This window comes from Cygnus atratus, chromosome 15, assembly GCF_013377495.2.
Source record: "Cygnus atratus isolate AKBS03 ecotype Queensland, Australia chromosome 15, CAtr_DNAZoo_HiC_assembly, whole genome shotgun sequence".
NCBI classification, from domain to species: domain Eukaryota; kingdom Metazoa; phylum Chordata; class Aves; order Anseriformes; family Anatidae; genus Cygnus; species Cygnus atratus.
Window position 1 is genome coordinate 2,395,914 of NC_066376.1, and position 14,479 is coordinate 2,410,392.

The 14,479-nt window shown below is 41.6% G+C and overlaps 1 protein-coding gene across 1 annotated transcript; it reads right to left on the minus strand.

Annotated features, from left to right (window-relative positions):
• Positions 1 to 1,519: 1,519 nt before the first annotated feature.
• On the minus strand, positions 1,520 to 13,086 carry TEKT4 (tektin 4). Its single transcript, XM_035563315.2, has 6 exons — positions 12,518 to 13,086; positions 6,522 to 6,592; positions 5,286 to 5,429; positions 4,781 to 5,003; positions 3,795 to 3,949; positions 1,520 to 2,224 (listed from the first exon to the last, which is right to left on the minus strand). The coding sequence occupies exons 1-6, from the start codon at positions 13,061 to 13,063 to the stop codon at positions 2,008 to 2,010; spliced, it is 1,356 nt and encodes a 451-aa protein (XP_035419208.2). The 5' UTR covers positions 13,064 to 13,086; the 3' UTR covers positions 1,520 to 2,007.
• Positions 13,087 to 14,479: the final 1,393 nt, after the last annotated feature.

Here is a 14,479-nt window from a genome sequence, read left to right on the forward strand (position 1 = left end):
TAGGCTTTAATTAGGGAAAGATCAATTTACAAACGTATATGGGGCATAAGGTTATTTGTACTCAACAGTCTCAGAGAAGATGACAGCACTTTTTTTTTCCTCTCTCTAATGCAAAACTCTTGAATCAAAATAGTATTTCTGGGGCCTTGCATATTCCCATGGTCCCATCTGTCATAACTGTAACCCAAATTCCAGTCTGACCCCAACTGCTTCAGCTTTCTACTACCTGAGATTTAGATCACTTTTTTTTTCTGCTGTAATAGATGTTGGACTGAAGAAATAGAAATGGTTCCCACCTCCAGTATTTTTCTTCAAGATTGAGATTTTTGAGATAATCGGGTCAGCATAAATAAGGGAAATGGAGATTGACCTTTCAGCCATGTGATCTACACCTTGGATTACCTCTGCTCCTGTGCTGCCAGGTGAAAGCAAACCTTCAGATAAATTGTATTGACTCAGAGACAGAAGAAGTTGGGGAGAAGAGGTGTGTTGGGGGAAAGGAGGAAAGCTGAGGCGTCAGGAGTCAGAGTCTTAGTGGGAAGAAAGGAACTCTAGCAAGTTTGATTTTTCTTTAGTGGGTGAGAAAGGTCAATTTGAAAATGCTGCTCCTTTCTGTACTTTCTGAAAGGTTTCTGTAAATAACCCAGAAATGCATAGCAGAGCCACGTTTGACTTTTTTTAATCCACATGCCCTTTCTGTCTAATAAGGATTCAGCATCTGGACTATGAAAATATAATCACGAAGAAGAAATTATTTAAAAATGCAAAACAAAACTCTTGAACACAAAACCTGCAGAATAGAGGCTTGGGTCAAACACCCTCACTGATGCAGCTGGTTTTCAAAGAAATAAATGGTAGTAGCTTTTAGCAGGAGGGCAATTGCTGAATACTGCTCTGCACATCCTGAGTTAAGATAATACAAATAGCTGTCTGTGAGCAAAACAGATAGGCTAATGGCCTCTCCTGCTCTGGTTAACAGAGCAGGGCTATTCAGAGATGTACATTGGCTAGGTTTGTGTGTGTGCTGGGGGGGAGGGAGGCTTGATTTTTTTTTTCTCTTTGGTCAGCTGCTTTTTAAAAGTAAAAACCTGTAATACAGGAAGCCATAATGGAATTCTGTTCTGTGTCATCATTTCCCTTTTTTGACACATGTCACATTTTCAACCAAGTGGCCTACTAAGCTAATGGATGAATGACATTTGTTACATTGCTCTACTAGAGCAGATGAATCTGATGCGTTCTCCATTATGGATAATAGTTCAAACACATGCCTTGCTTCCAGGGAAAAGGTGGAACAGATCAAGAGCTCAATTCAACATCCAAGTGCTTAAGTTGAAAGGCACGATTGCTATTCACAAGCTGCTTAGTTCTTTTTTTTTTTTTAATTTTCCTGAAAAAAAAAGCCGGATTGAATGGACTTGAAAGTTAAAAATCCTTGAACTCATTTTCAGATTAGATAAGCAGGTGTCACAGACTGGGAGTGTTTTTGCCAATAGTCATATTGTCATCTAACCTGTGCAAACTTTTTTTTACTAATAATGTTTGAACAGCTTAAAAGTCTTTCCTCTATTTCCTTGCTGCTCATGTGATCTTCTGTCAGGCAAGCAGTTTTATTGCTCTCATTTCAGGCTGCCTGAAAATGCTAGAAAGCTATAAACTTTGTATGTCCACACCTGTGTATATTATTAAATACTCACCTGACATATTCACTTATTAGGGTGAGAACCCCAAATACCACATACTATGCAAGTTATTCAAATAGGATATAGATAATTTCTAGATACAATGAATTGTCTTTAAACTGTATTTTAAACTGACTATACAGATTTGTACTCAGACCAAATTTTTAAAGGCAGGACTCAAAGCCAGATGTGATATACTAGTGCATTTTAATACAAATAAAGGAAAATAACAGTACTTCTGTGTATAATATTACCCATGTATTTTCTATGAAAGACTCTAAATTATACTTTTCTTCCAGACTTTGCATAGTTAGTACAGAGATTACTACTGGTAACCTGCTAATTTAAGAGTAGAAGGGTAGCGTGTGCGATGGGCCAGGCACTTTTGCCTATCAATAAAAATACTGTTTGTTTTCACAGCTATTTCTTTTTCTAAATTCATCCGTGTGTCTTCCAGGTTCCTCAGAGACTGTTCAGCTTCTAGCAGTTTTTTCTTCAGAGATTCAATGGACTCCGTTAGTTCTTCAACTTCATTGATTAACCTGAACAGAATTACATAAGTAATATAAAAATGAGCAGAATCTAGTCTGTGTTCCCAAGGATATATGAACTGTAAAAGGAATAAAGATCAACAGTTGTAGAAGCATAACACTCAACAACAAAGGCAGGAGGGATTGATCCAATGCATCAAAGGGTGCCTGAGACTTTGGGATACAGGTCTCAGACCTGTAGGATCTCTTTGAGGTCCTACACACCTAGTGAAAACCAGTTCACTTTCACATTTTTTTTACTTAAGTCTCCCATGATTTAGATGGTACTAAGCATGCCTTTTGCCACTAAGCACAGTGGAACTATTCATCTTTACCTTCTCCCACTGTGCAGGACACTCGTACTAATAATTTTAAAACAGAAATTGTTCAGCGAGTTACCCAGTTTGACTGGATCTGCATTTCTTTAAGCCTGTTTTTTGATATCTATTCACTGGTATAAAACTCAAGTATTAAAGATGGTATTTGTACCAGACATCAGAAAACAGTATTTGCTTCAAATGCATGTAAGTTTTTAAAGAAGCAGCAGCACGGCATTTAAAAAAAAAAGAAAATAAATACAATTTTTAAAAAGCACATCACTTCAGCTGAAAGTCAGTGTGGGTTAGGTGCTTTACTGCAATCTCTGTCTGCACATATTTACTTCCTGGGAAAACAAAAATTCTGTATGCTATGGGAACTGAGTAAATACAAACAGAATAAGCATGGCAATTAAACACATGCCCATTCAGCAAAGGACTTGAATATGTCCTTAGATCCCATTAAAGAAAACATACATACTGAAAAGCTTGCACGAGAATGATTTGCTGAATCAGGACCTAAATGAGTGTGCCTGCAGTGGCATAAAGCATTTGGATTAACTATAACTTCTTCCTCATTGTGTAAAGAACAGCATATTGGCTTTGAATGGTAGACATCTTTGCTACAAGTAAATTGTAAGCCTGCAAAAGCTGATCCCCCACTTTTCCTAAGGGCAGGAAAATGTGAAGGATGAGAATCAATTACAAGGCTTATAATGAGATCAAAAGTGACAAATGCGACGTTCAGACCTTTAATTTGAAAGGATTTATTGACCTCTAGTTTTAAAACGGATTATTACTGAAAATCAAATGCCACCAACCCAATTCTTTGGAGTACTAAGGACATGTCTCAGACTGTGGATATGCGCAGCCCATTTACATTCTCAATACTTGAAACATAATTCTTTCAGCACATGGTCCACCTTGTGGTGAACTTTTGCTAACAGCTAAAGAATGGCAAATTACCACACATAGCCAGATTTTTTTGATCATTTAAATCAAAAAGAAACCACACAGTTCAGAGAGAAAAGCAGAGAAGCAAACAGCAGAGTAGTGTCTATAGATTTTCTATTTGTCAATATATTAGGTTAAAATAATGCTTTCCTTGCAGTGTTTTTAGTCAATTGAATTATTTCTGATATATCAGAATCAAACCTCACGATACAAGCTAAAGGCCCTGTGTTGTCACTAAAAAGTGCAAATGCTATCTAACATCACCTCTGGACAGAATGGACATCTTGGGGGACTTGTTTAATAGGGTTTACCTGAATTGTGCTGCATCTCTGCAGAGCTCAACATTGGGCCTAAAAGACCTGTCATACAGCCTCGTTTGGGCAACTTTCATTGGGGCTTCTTTGTCTTTGATAGCTTGCTTGAGAGCAGCAATGTTAGCTTCTTGATCTCCAATCTCCTTGAGGGTCTGAAAAGGATACCCAAGAAAAAGAACTGTAAAAAAAAAAACATTGTCTCTGTGCATGCTATACATTTCATTATGGTCCCCATGAGTCACTTACAGTTTTGACCTCCTAATTGGCCAGAATATAAAAGAAATAGAAGTGCAAAGGTGTTTTTGACATCTTTATTTCTACTCCTACACTGAGAATCTGATCTCTGCGTTGAAAAGTGGCGGAAAATATGCTGTAACCTGTTCAAAAACTCTTCACATCTCCTCACAACACATCCCACTTCCATAAATTGCTTTTAATTGTAAATCTTTAACTGTAAATTATCCAAGAAAAGCTGAAGTTATTTTGAATAGGATTACAAACTGCTAGCCAGCTTGGAATTGTACAGTTTTCTAGCATTAGTGAAGAAAATAAAAAAAGACAGGAAATTCTGAATTCCTTCTCTTTCATAACCACTGACACACATGCAGAAAATAAAGTCTGCCCAGCTGTCATTACTGCACAGGTGCTAAGAAATGACTTGTTCTTTCCATACCTCCCAATAGCCTAACACAGAAGTAGGAGCTGTTCAACACTGGAGAAGGGGCAGAATCTGAAGACACCTCTTATAATTTGCCAGGAACTGCTGCTGCTGCTGCTACAGAAGCTGCACAGCAGACAGCAGAACAGGCTGAACTGGAGCCATAATCCAGCACTGAAGACTCTTATCAGATACTAAACTGACACAAAATAGTGCTTTATACCTGACATGGACTAAGAATTTTTTTTCTAGAGGATAATTTTACCGTGATCTTCTCAAATGATGCTATCATGCCTGTAACCAGCATTCCAAAAATAACACTTACTTTTTTCAAATGATGCTCTAGTTTGTGTTTTGTATCATCTAGCTCTTCCAGATGTTTGGCAAAAGCCTCATTAACAGCAGCACACTGCATCCTCAGGTCCTCAGATACGTCGTGAAGAATATTATCAATCAAGGCACGAAGATTAATTGAAGCTAGTTTTTCTCGTTCTGCCTTATAGATGTTGTCATGACTGAACTTGGCCCATGTCTCTGGTGTTGATGCACTGGAAGAAGAAAAATAAGATAAAGCCAACTATTTCGAAGAAAAACTTCAACAAAACCAGACTGCATAGAAGGAATCTACTTTGTCATAAGTGGTGTGGCATGCTGAAATGGTAGCACTACCACTGCTATCCATGTAGCTGTTTTAAAGCTATGATATCACATGTGCAAAGAAGCAGCAATCACAGCTTTAATTCAGAGCAGCATTACAGCTTTCACTGATGCAAAGGATGTATCATATCTTACCGAGGTTGTTGTGGAGGATAATGATGAGAACTGCTCACCTCTCTTCAAACTTCACTGAGCTAGGATGGAACTGGATGTTGGTGCTCTGGTTATTGTATCTTCCACATTTATCATCAATGTTATACGTTTCAACTTTGTCTGACCAGTCCATCTCACAAACCTCTTTGTGGTCTCGATTTAATCTGAAAAGGCCACCATCATTATCACACATGGTTAATAGAAAACAATTCAATACAACAAAACTATAAATGTTTATGAAGATAGGCTCTGAGCCTTTGTCACAGAAAATTGAGAAGGTAAACTTTCCTTTTTGTTAAGAGTTGAAACTGCTGCTTTGTTGTCAATTAAATGAGTCAAACATCACCCAGTTAATTAGAATGACTTCAGATTACAAAAAACAGTGAGTCTTTATCAACTGTTAACACCAGATGTCACTCTTACCTAAGGAATTAAAAAGATTCTGTTGGCCAGTGATGCTGCTGATCCTAAAATGATCTAAAAACATTTATAAAAAGTGAAGCCTAAACTCAGTACATTACTCTGAGACCATAACTGATAAAACAGAACTACTCTAAATTATTCTGCCTTTATAAATATTCTTTTTAAAAATAAAATTTAATTTTATCTGGTAGAACAACAAAAATTGAACCATATGAAAAAAAAATTAAAGTAAGATATCAACATTTCCAGCAGTTAACCCCATCATATTGATGTGCCTGAGGATTTGGCTAACATCTTCTTTCCAAAGGGTTTGATATAAATTAAAAACAAATATTCCCTTTGAAGTGTAATGAACATTCATACTGATATGGAAGGTTGAGTTAAATTCCATATTGTAAGTTCATAGTGACATCTGGTGGCAAAAAACTCATCTTGAAAAGGTCCTTTGATCAGACAAATTATTGTAAAAGATCTTACAGTTTAACTATATCACAAGGTGCAAAAAGATAGAGTAATATCCAGATACTATTTTATTAAATTTTGGTTTAGTGTTGGAAAATTGGACAACTGAATACACATACTAGAAACTGGGACTGAAAATATAAAGCAATATACTGGAAATTATGCAAGGGCATGGCTCCCACCTTACCTTACCTTACTTGCTAATCCTAAAGTTTCATCAATGAGTAAATCTTTTCAGGCTTAAATGGAATTCACACAGCTCATAAACACATTGGTATGAACTTCATCCACTGGGTGTTGTACCCCTATATGCCAGGAATTATTTGGCTATATATAAATTAACCACCGAGGTACTGAGAAAAACACCTTACCGCATCTGGTTACTAGCTTGCATCAAAGTTCTTTTCAAAAGCTCCTGGATATTTCTTATAAGTTCAGCTTCCTAGATAAAAACATTGAGACTTCTGTGATATTCGGTGCAGTACATACCATCCTGCAGAGCAATTTGATTTCAGTCGCTGTGGATATACACTCAAATCTTCCACTCATTACCCACTCTTACTTTATTATTACAAGACAAGATCTTCTCTGGAGTTAGCAAATACTGAGGTAACTCAGCTATAAGTCTATGAAGGCAGCAATACATAAAATACTTCTAAAGCCTGGTGATCCATTACTTTCATATTGCATGTGTATCCTATGAAAAAGTGTATGTTCTGCCAGATTAAACAGAATACCTGAATTACTTACACAGCTTTGAAGTAGAGAAAAAATAAGGCAACAGCACTGTCCTCAGCAGGAGACCGGAGTCACTGCCTTGCACAACGCTGGGCAGGACTCTGTCTCCCCTGCAAGCACAAACTCAGAAGTCAGGGGCTGCTGCTTTGCGCCGGGATGTGATGCAGCAGATGAGCTTCTCTGGCAAGACACTGGCAGTCAGAATCTGCTGAGTCCTTGCAGACACCTTCAGAGTGCGCTGCCTTGCTCTGTAGCAAGTGCTTTAACTGTATGCAAGGCAAAGGCTTCCAGCAGATTCCCGCAGATCTCCAAAAATAAAGTTTGTCTGAAGTATGGTGATAAGGAGCTACTTAACATAAAGGAGTATCACACTTTTAGTTGGCCTGCTTCCTTTGAATGCTCTATATTAACTAAAAATAGAAGTTACTGCTCTATGATTTGAACAGTCGCTGTCTGCTTCAGCAGGTATAGGACAGCCATCCCAAGATAAACCTGATGACACTTGCAGCTTTACTTTTATCAGACCCATTTGTTCCAGAACTTGTTTTGCTTCTGGTGATGGTTAGCACCAAGGGCTTCAGAATTATCTCAGATATGCAGTGTTGTTTGAGAGGTTAATTTCCTCTTGGCTGCAAGAGATGACTGCTCAAAGTCACAAAGCTTTGCCTCACCTTGATAACAGATCCAGTGTCTGAAGTTTCAATTCAATCTGTTTTTAGCAGGAACATCCATTTCAGCACAAACGTGATCAAAACAAAAATGACCATACTTTCTAAAAGACTCTTACTGAACCTGGTGTTCATTTTTGTCTGTAGTAATGTTGCTTTAGGGATTAACTATCCACGCTGTATGAAGTGATCTACTGGCCTGGTGATTATATACTGTTATATTAAAGCCCATCCAACACACATTTCTGTTTTATTATTTAAAGGAATTTAGTATTTGAGGCTCAGATATTGAAAAGAGCTTTTGTACATGCGGAGCTTCTAATTAATTTTGCTGTTGTGCATCAATGACAGTCATCCAGTGACAACTACGGGAGTATATTCTTACTAATAGACTTCATACTCAGAACGTTGCTGGCACTCACTGATCCTTGAACCGTTCTTGACAAATAAATGAGCGCATACGTCCCTGCAGTGTCAGTTTCTCCATTATAAGAAACCATCAGGGAGTGTAAAAAAGATCATTTTATTCTAAATGGAAAAGGACAATCTTGATTGGAAAGAAAATATTATTTTTAAGGCTTTAAAAGAGCACAATTAAAATAAATACATAGCTGAAGTTCTCATTTTACAAACTGTGAAAACGCTAGGATTCACTTTCTGCAAAAAGGAAACACTACAACGGCTGAGTTGTCAAAAAATAAATAAATTAAAAGGATTTTAAAGTGTTAGAAAGAGCCAGCACTTGAAATTACTTTTATAGTAATTGTTATTATTTTGTGCTGGGTAGTCAGTCTCCATGTAAATAGAGAGGCAATCATTTTCCTGTGAGTAATGCGCACAATCTTAAATGAGAAAAGCCTTCCTTTAGCAATTAAAATGTCACACATGGAAAAAGTGAACTAGTGCAAAAACAAAGAACTCCCTTGTTGAATGACCTAAAATAAAATTAAATCTAGTTTCCCTTTTGAGGAGATATGCATTCAAATACAACATTTAAAACTGAAGATAGAGTTCTCCTAATTAATGGCAATCTAAGGCTACTTAGAGTGAATAAGCAGGTATAAATGGCAATGGATTTTCAATAATTATCTAATAAATGATTTCTCCTAGCTTTTAAAACAGTTCAGAAGTCACAGTGCGTGTCTGGGAGGAGCTGTGGCACCATGCTGAAGATGAAGATCCTCTGATCTAGGTCACGCAGTCCTGGCTACACTGTCAGACGTCGCAGCGCGATCCAGCCGCTGACAACGCGGCGCTGTGGCTAGCTCGTGGGATCGCAGTGGGAGAAGGGCCATAGATCAACACTGCATAAATATCTGCTCTCCTCGAGTCACTTCAAAATCCACAGTCTGAAGATGTTGAACTAGGCGCTACGCTTTTAACAGAATTGTCGGTGTACAGGACTGTCCTGTTGTGCACTGGTTCACTTGGCAAAGCTACAGATCAGTGTTTGGAAAGGGTTTTCCACTGATTTCCTCGCCCCATTATTGCATTTGGCAGGAATACACACAACTGTATCCCTTCCCTACTTTTTTAATTTTATACAGTTGACAGGATCTTGGCTAATGCCTTTGTCTTCAGCATCTGGGAATACTGGGGCTGACATCATTGTTGAAGCAAATGCACAACAAGTCAACACTCTGAGTCAAATACAGTTCTTGGGTAAAAAAATGACTTAAATGTAAATACATCTGCTTAGAACACGGTCGGATCTGGCACTCGGTTAATGAATCTGGACACTGGATATGCAGAAATAACCTTGAAATGCAGAATACACGCAGGTGAAACGTGATTAACTGACAGATTACTGCTATGTGGCAAGTCCTGTGCTAGGGATTACATTTTCAATATTAAGTGCTTGCACATAAACATACTAAACTGTCAGTAAACAGATACAAGGTGGATTCAGAGGAGATTTCGTATGTGCTATGAAAATAAAAAAAATCTCACAGAAGATAGATGCATGCACTGCTTTTTCTGAATTTAACTGTTTCCAGTGCAGCAGCCCAAACAAATACAATGATTCTATTGAAGAGACTTTATCTTTTTAGTTACCAAAGATCATTTTTATAGGGAAAATAATTGTGTTCTTTAGCTTTTTTATTTTTATTTTTTTTAACCAGAACTGCATTAAGAAAAGATTAATATGCTGCTAAGTTGAGTCTGTGAAGTTCTGAGTAACAGCTGATTTTACTATGCATGCGAGGAGCTTTCACTTAAATACCTTAATCCCCGATTCCAGCAGTGGCAATTTAGCAGGAGTATGTATCAATAGGTTATCTAAACATGACTCTATGCTGCAAAGCAAATAGGAGAGATGGGCTGGAACCAAAACTCTTTCAAATAAATAGGTAGTGTGACAAAATAATAGGAAAAAAAAATCTTATCTGGATACATAAAACTTTCATCAGAGATACTTCTGTTTTCTTTGTTAGTCATCTGAAATGATTCTACTGAACAGACAGTGAAAGTGCAACTAATGCAGAGATCCCAAACTTCTTGTGTATGTGCAACTGGTGTTGCCTCTTTAAATGTCACCTGCCAAGGGGCTGCTGAAAGGTGGTTATCTCAGCAGGATGCTCTGGGAGTGTTCGTCATTGCTGCAGAAAGCTGAAAGCAGCGACAAGACCTATGTCCTGTGAAGAGCTTTTCCAAGACTCGGTGAAAGGTAGGTAGCCCCTTGTCCAGACACGCTCCTCCCCCAGTTGCAGATTCCCCTATGCACCTATCCAGGGGAGTTGGAAGGAACACAGCGAAGATACCAAAGAATGAAGCCAACAGAAGGCTGGGCTGCTAGCACGGGATGAAGAATTTCAAATGAAGGAAAATGTCCCAGAACATAAATTAACTATGCAGCTAGAACTCCTTGTGCAAGGAAAAGAATGTCCCTTTCCTCAGACAGCTGACTTTTGGAAAAATATTTCTTCCATTTCTCAGTTTTTGCATGGGAAGAGAATAAATTACTCCTGATCTCCCTTGCATTACCATTTCTTAAGAGAGTTGAGATTAGAAAGTGACTGGACAAGTACGCAACATTCATAAAAAGTATGTCAGTACTTTAGTAATAAAATGTGCATAGCTCCTCCAAGTAAGCAAATGAACACACGGCTATCAAGGAACTGGGCCATTAACTCGGAAATCTGTGCAATGAAGAGTCAGAATTCACGGAAGAGCAACTCTAAGTGTGAAGAATTATTATTCGGTTTTGGAGAGAGTAAGAAATACAAGGTTCTGTTTGATTTCTTGCAGCGAAAGAGGTACAGAGTATAGCTGCAGCTTAAAAAGCTGGCAGAGCCACAGAGGACACATTATAAGAATCTATTTGCAAACATTCATGCCATAAAATCTATTCCTCTGTGAAAATGGGAAGGGTTTCCTCTCATGTTATATACTCCTCTTCCTTCTGTACTGCAAAGGTCATTGGCATGGCAACAAAATCTTCATTTCTCAAGAGTCCATCTGCTGCTGGTATACACGCCTCAGCTGAACTCACATCATTCTTTTTTGATGACATCCCCCTAGGCTGTTGATGGTCTGTCGTCACAAACAGAGAATCACAATTTCAGGTGAAGAATTAGCAGCAGCAGACGGACTTCTTAGCAATGAACAAACTATCCTTTGGAACAGAGATCAGGAAGAGAGAAATGCCAGAAAATTGGTTTTTTGAGGGGTAAATCTTGCATTTCACGTCTTTCTCTAAAACAGCAGCAGATAGTTTCTGTACTGTGTATTTTATAGCAATTCACAAAGAGCCTAGCACACCACTGAAATACTCTATACACCAATCCTCCCATTTTTGCATTTTTCACTAGAACAGCTTCTTAGGTAATGATTACAATTGAGCATTACTCCTATTAAAATATTGCTAAATACTATCACTCCATCAACTCTGTAATTTTCTTAAGTATTTTTCTAACAACAAATATTAATCATCTGGGTTAATTAGTAACTCATCATGAATCAACTTTCCATTATATTGGAAGCTGCAGGGCAGCGTTCATTAATTTATTTGTGGGACAGTAGGATATGTATCATTCAAGAATGAAAGATGACCCAGACTCTGTTCTCTGTATCATAATGCAACCACAATAATTACATCAGCTTTGAAGGCAATCTGCATGCTGTGCTGGATCGCAGTGACAGATAACAAAGTGTCAGCTAGAGTAGAGTCCTCTTTGGGAGGAAAATGATCGAGCAAATTTCAGGAGAGCATCAGGTTTGCTGAAGTCACACTGTCAGAAATACCATCTGTCTGGGCCCCCCGTGTGTCTGGAGCTGTCATTTCCCGCAGGTGTCACATGGGTACATTGCACTGATGGGAGAGAGCCGTGCTGCTGCCCTGCTGTACAATTAAAATGATGGTTTGTGCTGAGACACAACAGTGCCGTGTTAGATCGCCTCGTTGAGAACCTCGGCAAGACTACAGTGTCAGAACTGGTAGCAAAGGTAAAAGGCAGAGACTGCTCTCTTGAGCATGGAAGCAGGCAAGCAGCATTTTGCTTGTCCTGAACAGTCGTTAACCATAGGTTCATGTGCCCTACATAGTCTGCTCACGGGGTACTGCATTTTTAAAGTGTAACGTGCAGACGACATGAGAGGACTTTAATCCAAGCAGAGCCTGGAAGAAGTTTAATGACAGAATAGGATGCTCAGCTTGGTACAGGAAACCTCTGTTTTGATTTTGTATGGATCTGGTCTGAGAGGGGGGATCTGGTCTCCTCTGGTTGGGACTTTAAACATTTTTTAAACACAGGAAGGATTTGAAATAATCCCTCCTACATTTAGAATTGGCAGACAGAGTCCAGGCTGCCAGGAAGGGGAAACAAACCTCTGCGTCCTGCCAGAAGGTACCTTCACGCTGCAGTTATCACCTGCTGACCAAACTGCTCAGCATTTTGGAGGCAGGGGCAGCACTACGAGAGGGCTGCCAACAGCCCTGCCCATCCTAATGCCCCGCTCACCTTCAGCAGCTCCCTCTCCACCTCATCACAGACCAGGTCCGGGGGCTGCCTGCGCTCCCGACACTGCAGGTTATCGGTGGCAATGCTGTAGGGCACCTCGGTGGCGTCGAGCGCCCTTTCCAGCCGCTGCTTCTGGGCTGCCAGCAGGCCGGTCTCCGCGTCCAGGTCCTCGATCTCCTTCTGGAGCTCGCCCTTCCAGAAGTGAATGTCCTGCAGGCGCTGGCCTAGGGCGGCCGTGGAGTCCTGCTGGGCGCGCTGAGCGGCGGCAGCGGTGCGCTGGCACAGCTCCTTGGCCTCGTCCCGGTTGCGCTCGGCCTCCTGGCAGCTGGCAAAGGCCCGGTGGTACTGGGCGTAGTTGCTCTGGTGCCACTCGGGGGGCAGGTACTTGGCAGTGCGGAAGCCGGCCGTGGCCAGGCCGCTGGAGGAGTCGGGCCCGGTTTTCAGCGCCGCCTCGGGCACCCTGGGGGGCAGCGCGGAGGCGGGCACCGGCGGCGGCGGGGGCTCGGCGGTCAGCAGGGCCCGGCCGGGCGCCTCGGGCCCCGCCATGGCTGCGCTAGGCCGCGCCGCGTCCCGCCGTCGCCTAGGCAACGGCAGCAGCCAATGAGCAGCCGGAACCTTCCCCGAGGAGAAGGGAAGGCGGCAACGGCAGCAACCAATCAGAGCGCCGGCGCGCCCCGAGGTGGAGTCGGTGTTGCCGTGGCGACGGGGAGAGCCAATGGGGAGGGAGCGGGGGCCGCGGCGGGCAGGCGGTGTCATGGCGGGGCTTGTCATGGCGGGGCCGGGCGGGTTGCCCTTGCACTGTAACCGTTGTGACTCCCCCGTGCGAGTGCGCGGGTGGGAATAAAGCGAGAATTCTGCACTGCGTTTTGCCTCTTCCTTGTGCTCAGCGACTTCCCTGTTCCCCCCGCGATCGCACTTGCCCTTCATTGTCTGGGAACGGGGAGGATCCTGACAGGGCCCGTCCCAAACGTCGGCCCCCAGGCCGCTGCGTGTGCCTGTGGCAGCCGGCTGGTGCCGCGCCCCCTTAACTGGCACCTGAGGGGACACCGACAGCGTGGGCTGGGCTTTTAGGTTATTTTTTGGGGGTTGCCATTGCTGGGCTGAAGGCAAGGCAGGGCTCGGAGCGCGGTGGTGGGTGCCGCAAGCACGGGGACAACAGAGGGCACTCTCGTTCTTGTGCTGCGGCAATCTCTCTTCAAAGTCCTTTTTAAGTAGAAAATAGAAAGGAAGATGAAGCCATGTGCTCTGTCGCCCGCCCGGTGCCATGCAGCACCTCAGCACCATGCCCGGTGCTGAGGGAGCGGTGCCCGGCTTGTGCCCGGGTGTGCGCCCCGGCTGCTGGGAGGTGCCACCCAAGCTGCTGTTTAAAATACTTTGCTTTAAATCAGTTCGCTCTAAACCCACAAAAAGTCAATGGTCAGTCTTCCTACAGGGCCTTGCACTCCTTGGAGAGATCAAGAGGTTGCTTGCGTTCGAAAGATGCACTGTGCCGCGGCTGGCAGCACTGCCCCAGCAAAACTTCCCTTCCACAGGGGCAATGTTGAAAAAGGAGAGTGAATCCCAGCAGAAGTGAGAAATCCTGCCTCTTCCCTTTCATTAAACAGCACCACTGGATGAGCTCTTTGCACTGCTGAAGTCACTGCGAACTTTGCTTTCCCTTTGGACTTCATTTCTCTTTTTTTCTTTCTTTCTTTCTTTTTTTAAGCATCTTTCCTCAAACTGTCCCATCTGTTCCCTTCCTTAAGTTGCCCCCAGCTTGCATCTTTCCTCTGCTTGTGGCCTTCTCAGCATGGTGATCTATGCAAAGTTTGCATTTTTAAAGTACAGTAAGTGTACAGGAAAAGCCCAGCTGAGCTATTCAGAGTGAAAGTTCTTGGTATGGAAAATACATTTTTGAAAATAAGGGCAGCAAAGATTTGCTATTATATAGCATTTTCTCTTGGGGTGGGGAGTCAAAAAAGG

Coding starts and splice junctions, on each gene's coding strand:
- TEKT4 (XM_035563315.2), bottom strand. CDS start 13,063: ATGGCGGGGCCCGAGGCGCCCGGCCGGGCCCTGCTGACCGCCGAGCCC. Junction 6,593..12,517: donor TGGAGAGGGAGCTGCTGAAG/GTGAGCGGGGCA, acceptor GTTTTTATCTAG/GAAGCTGAACTTATAAGAAA. Junction 2,225..3,794: donor AGAGATGCAGCACAATTCAG/GTAAACCCTATT, acceptor AATTCTGTTCAG/GTTAATCAATGAAGTTGAAG.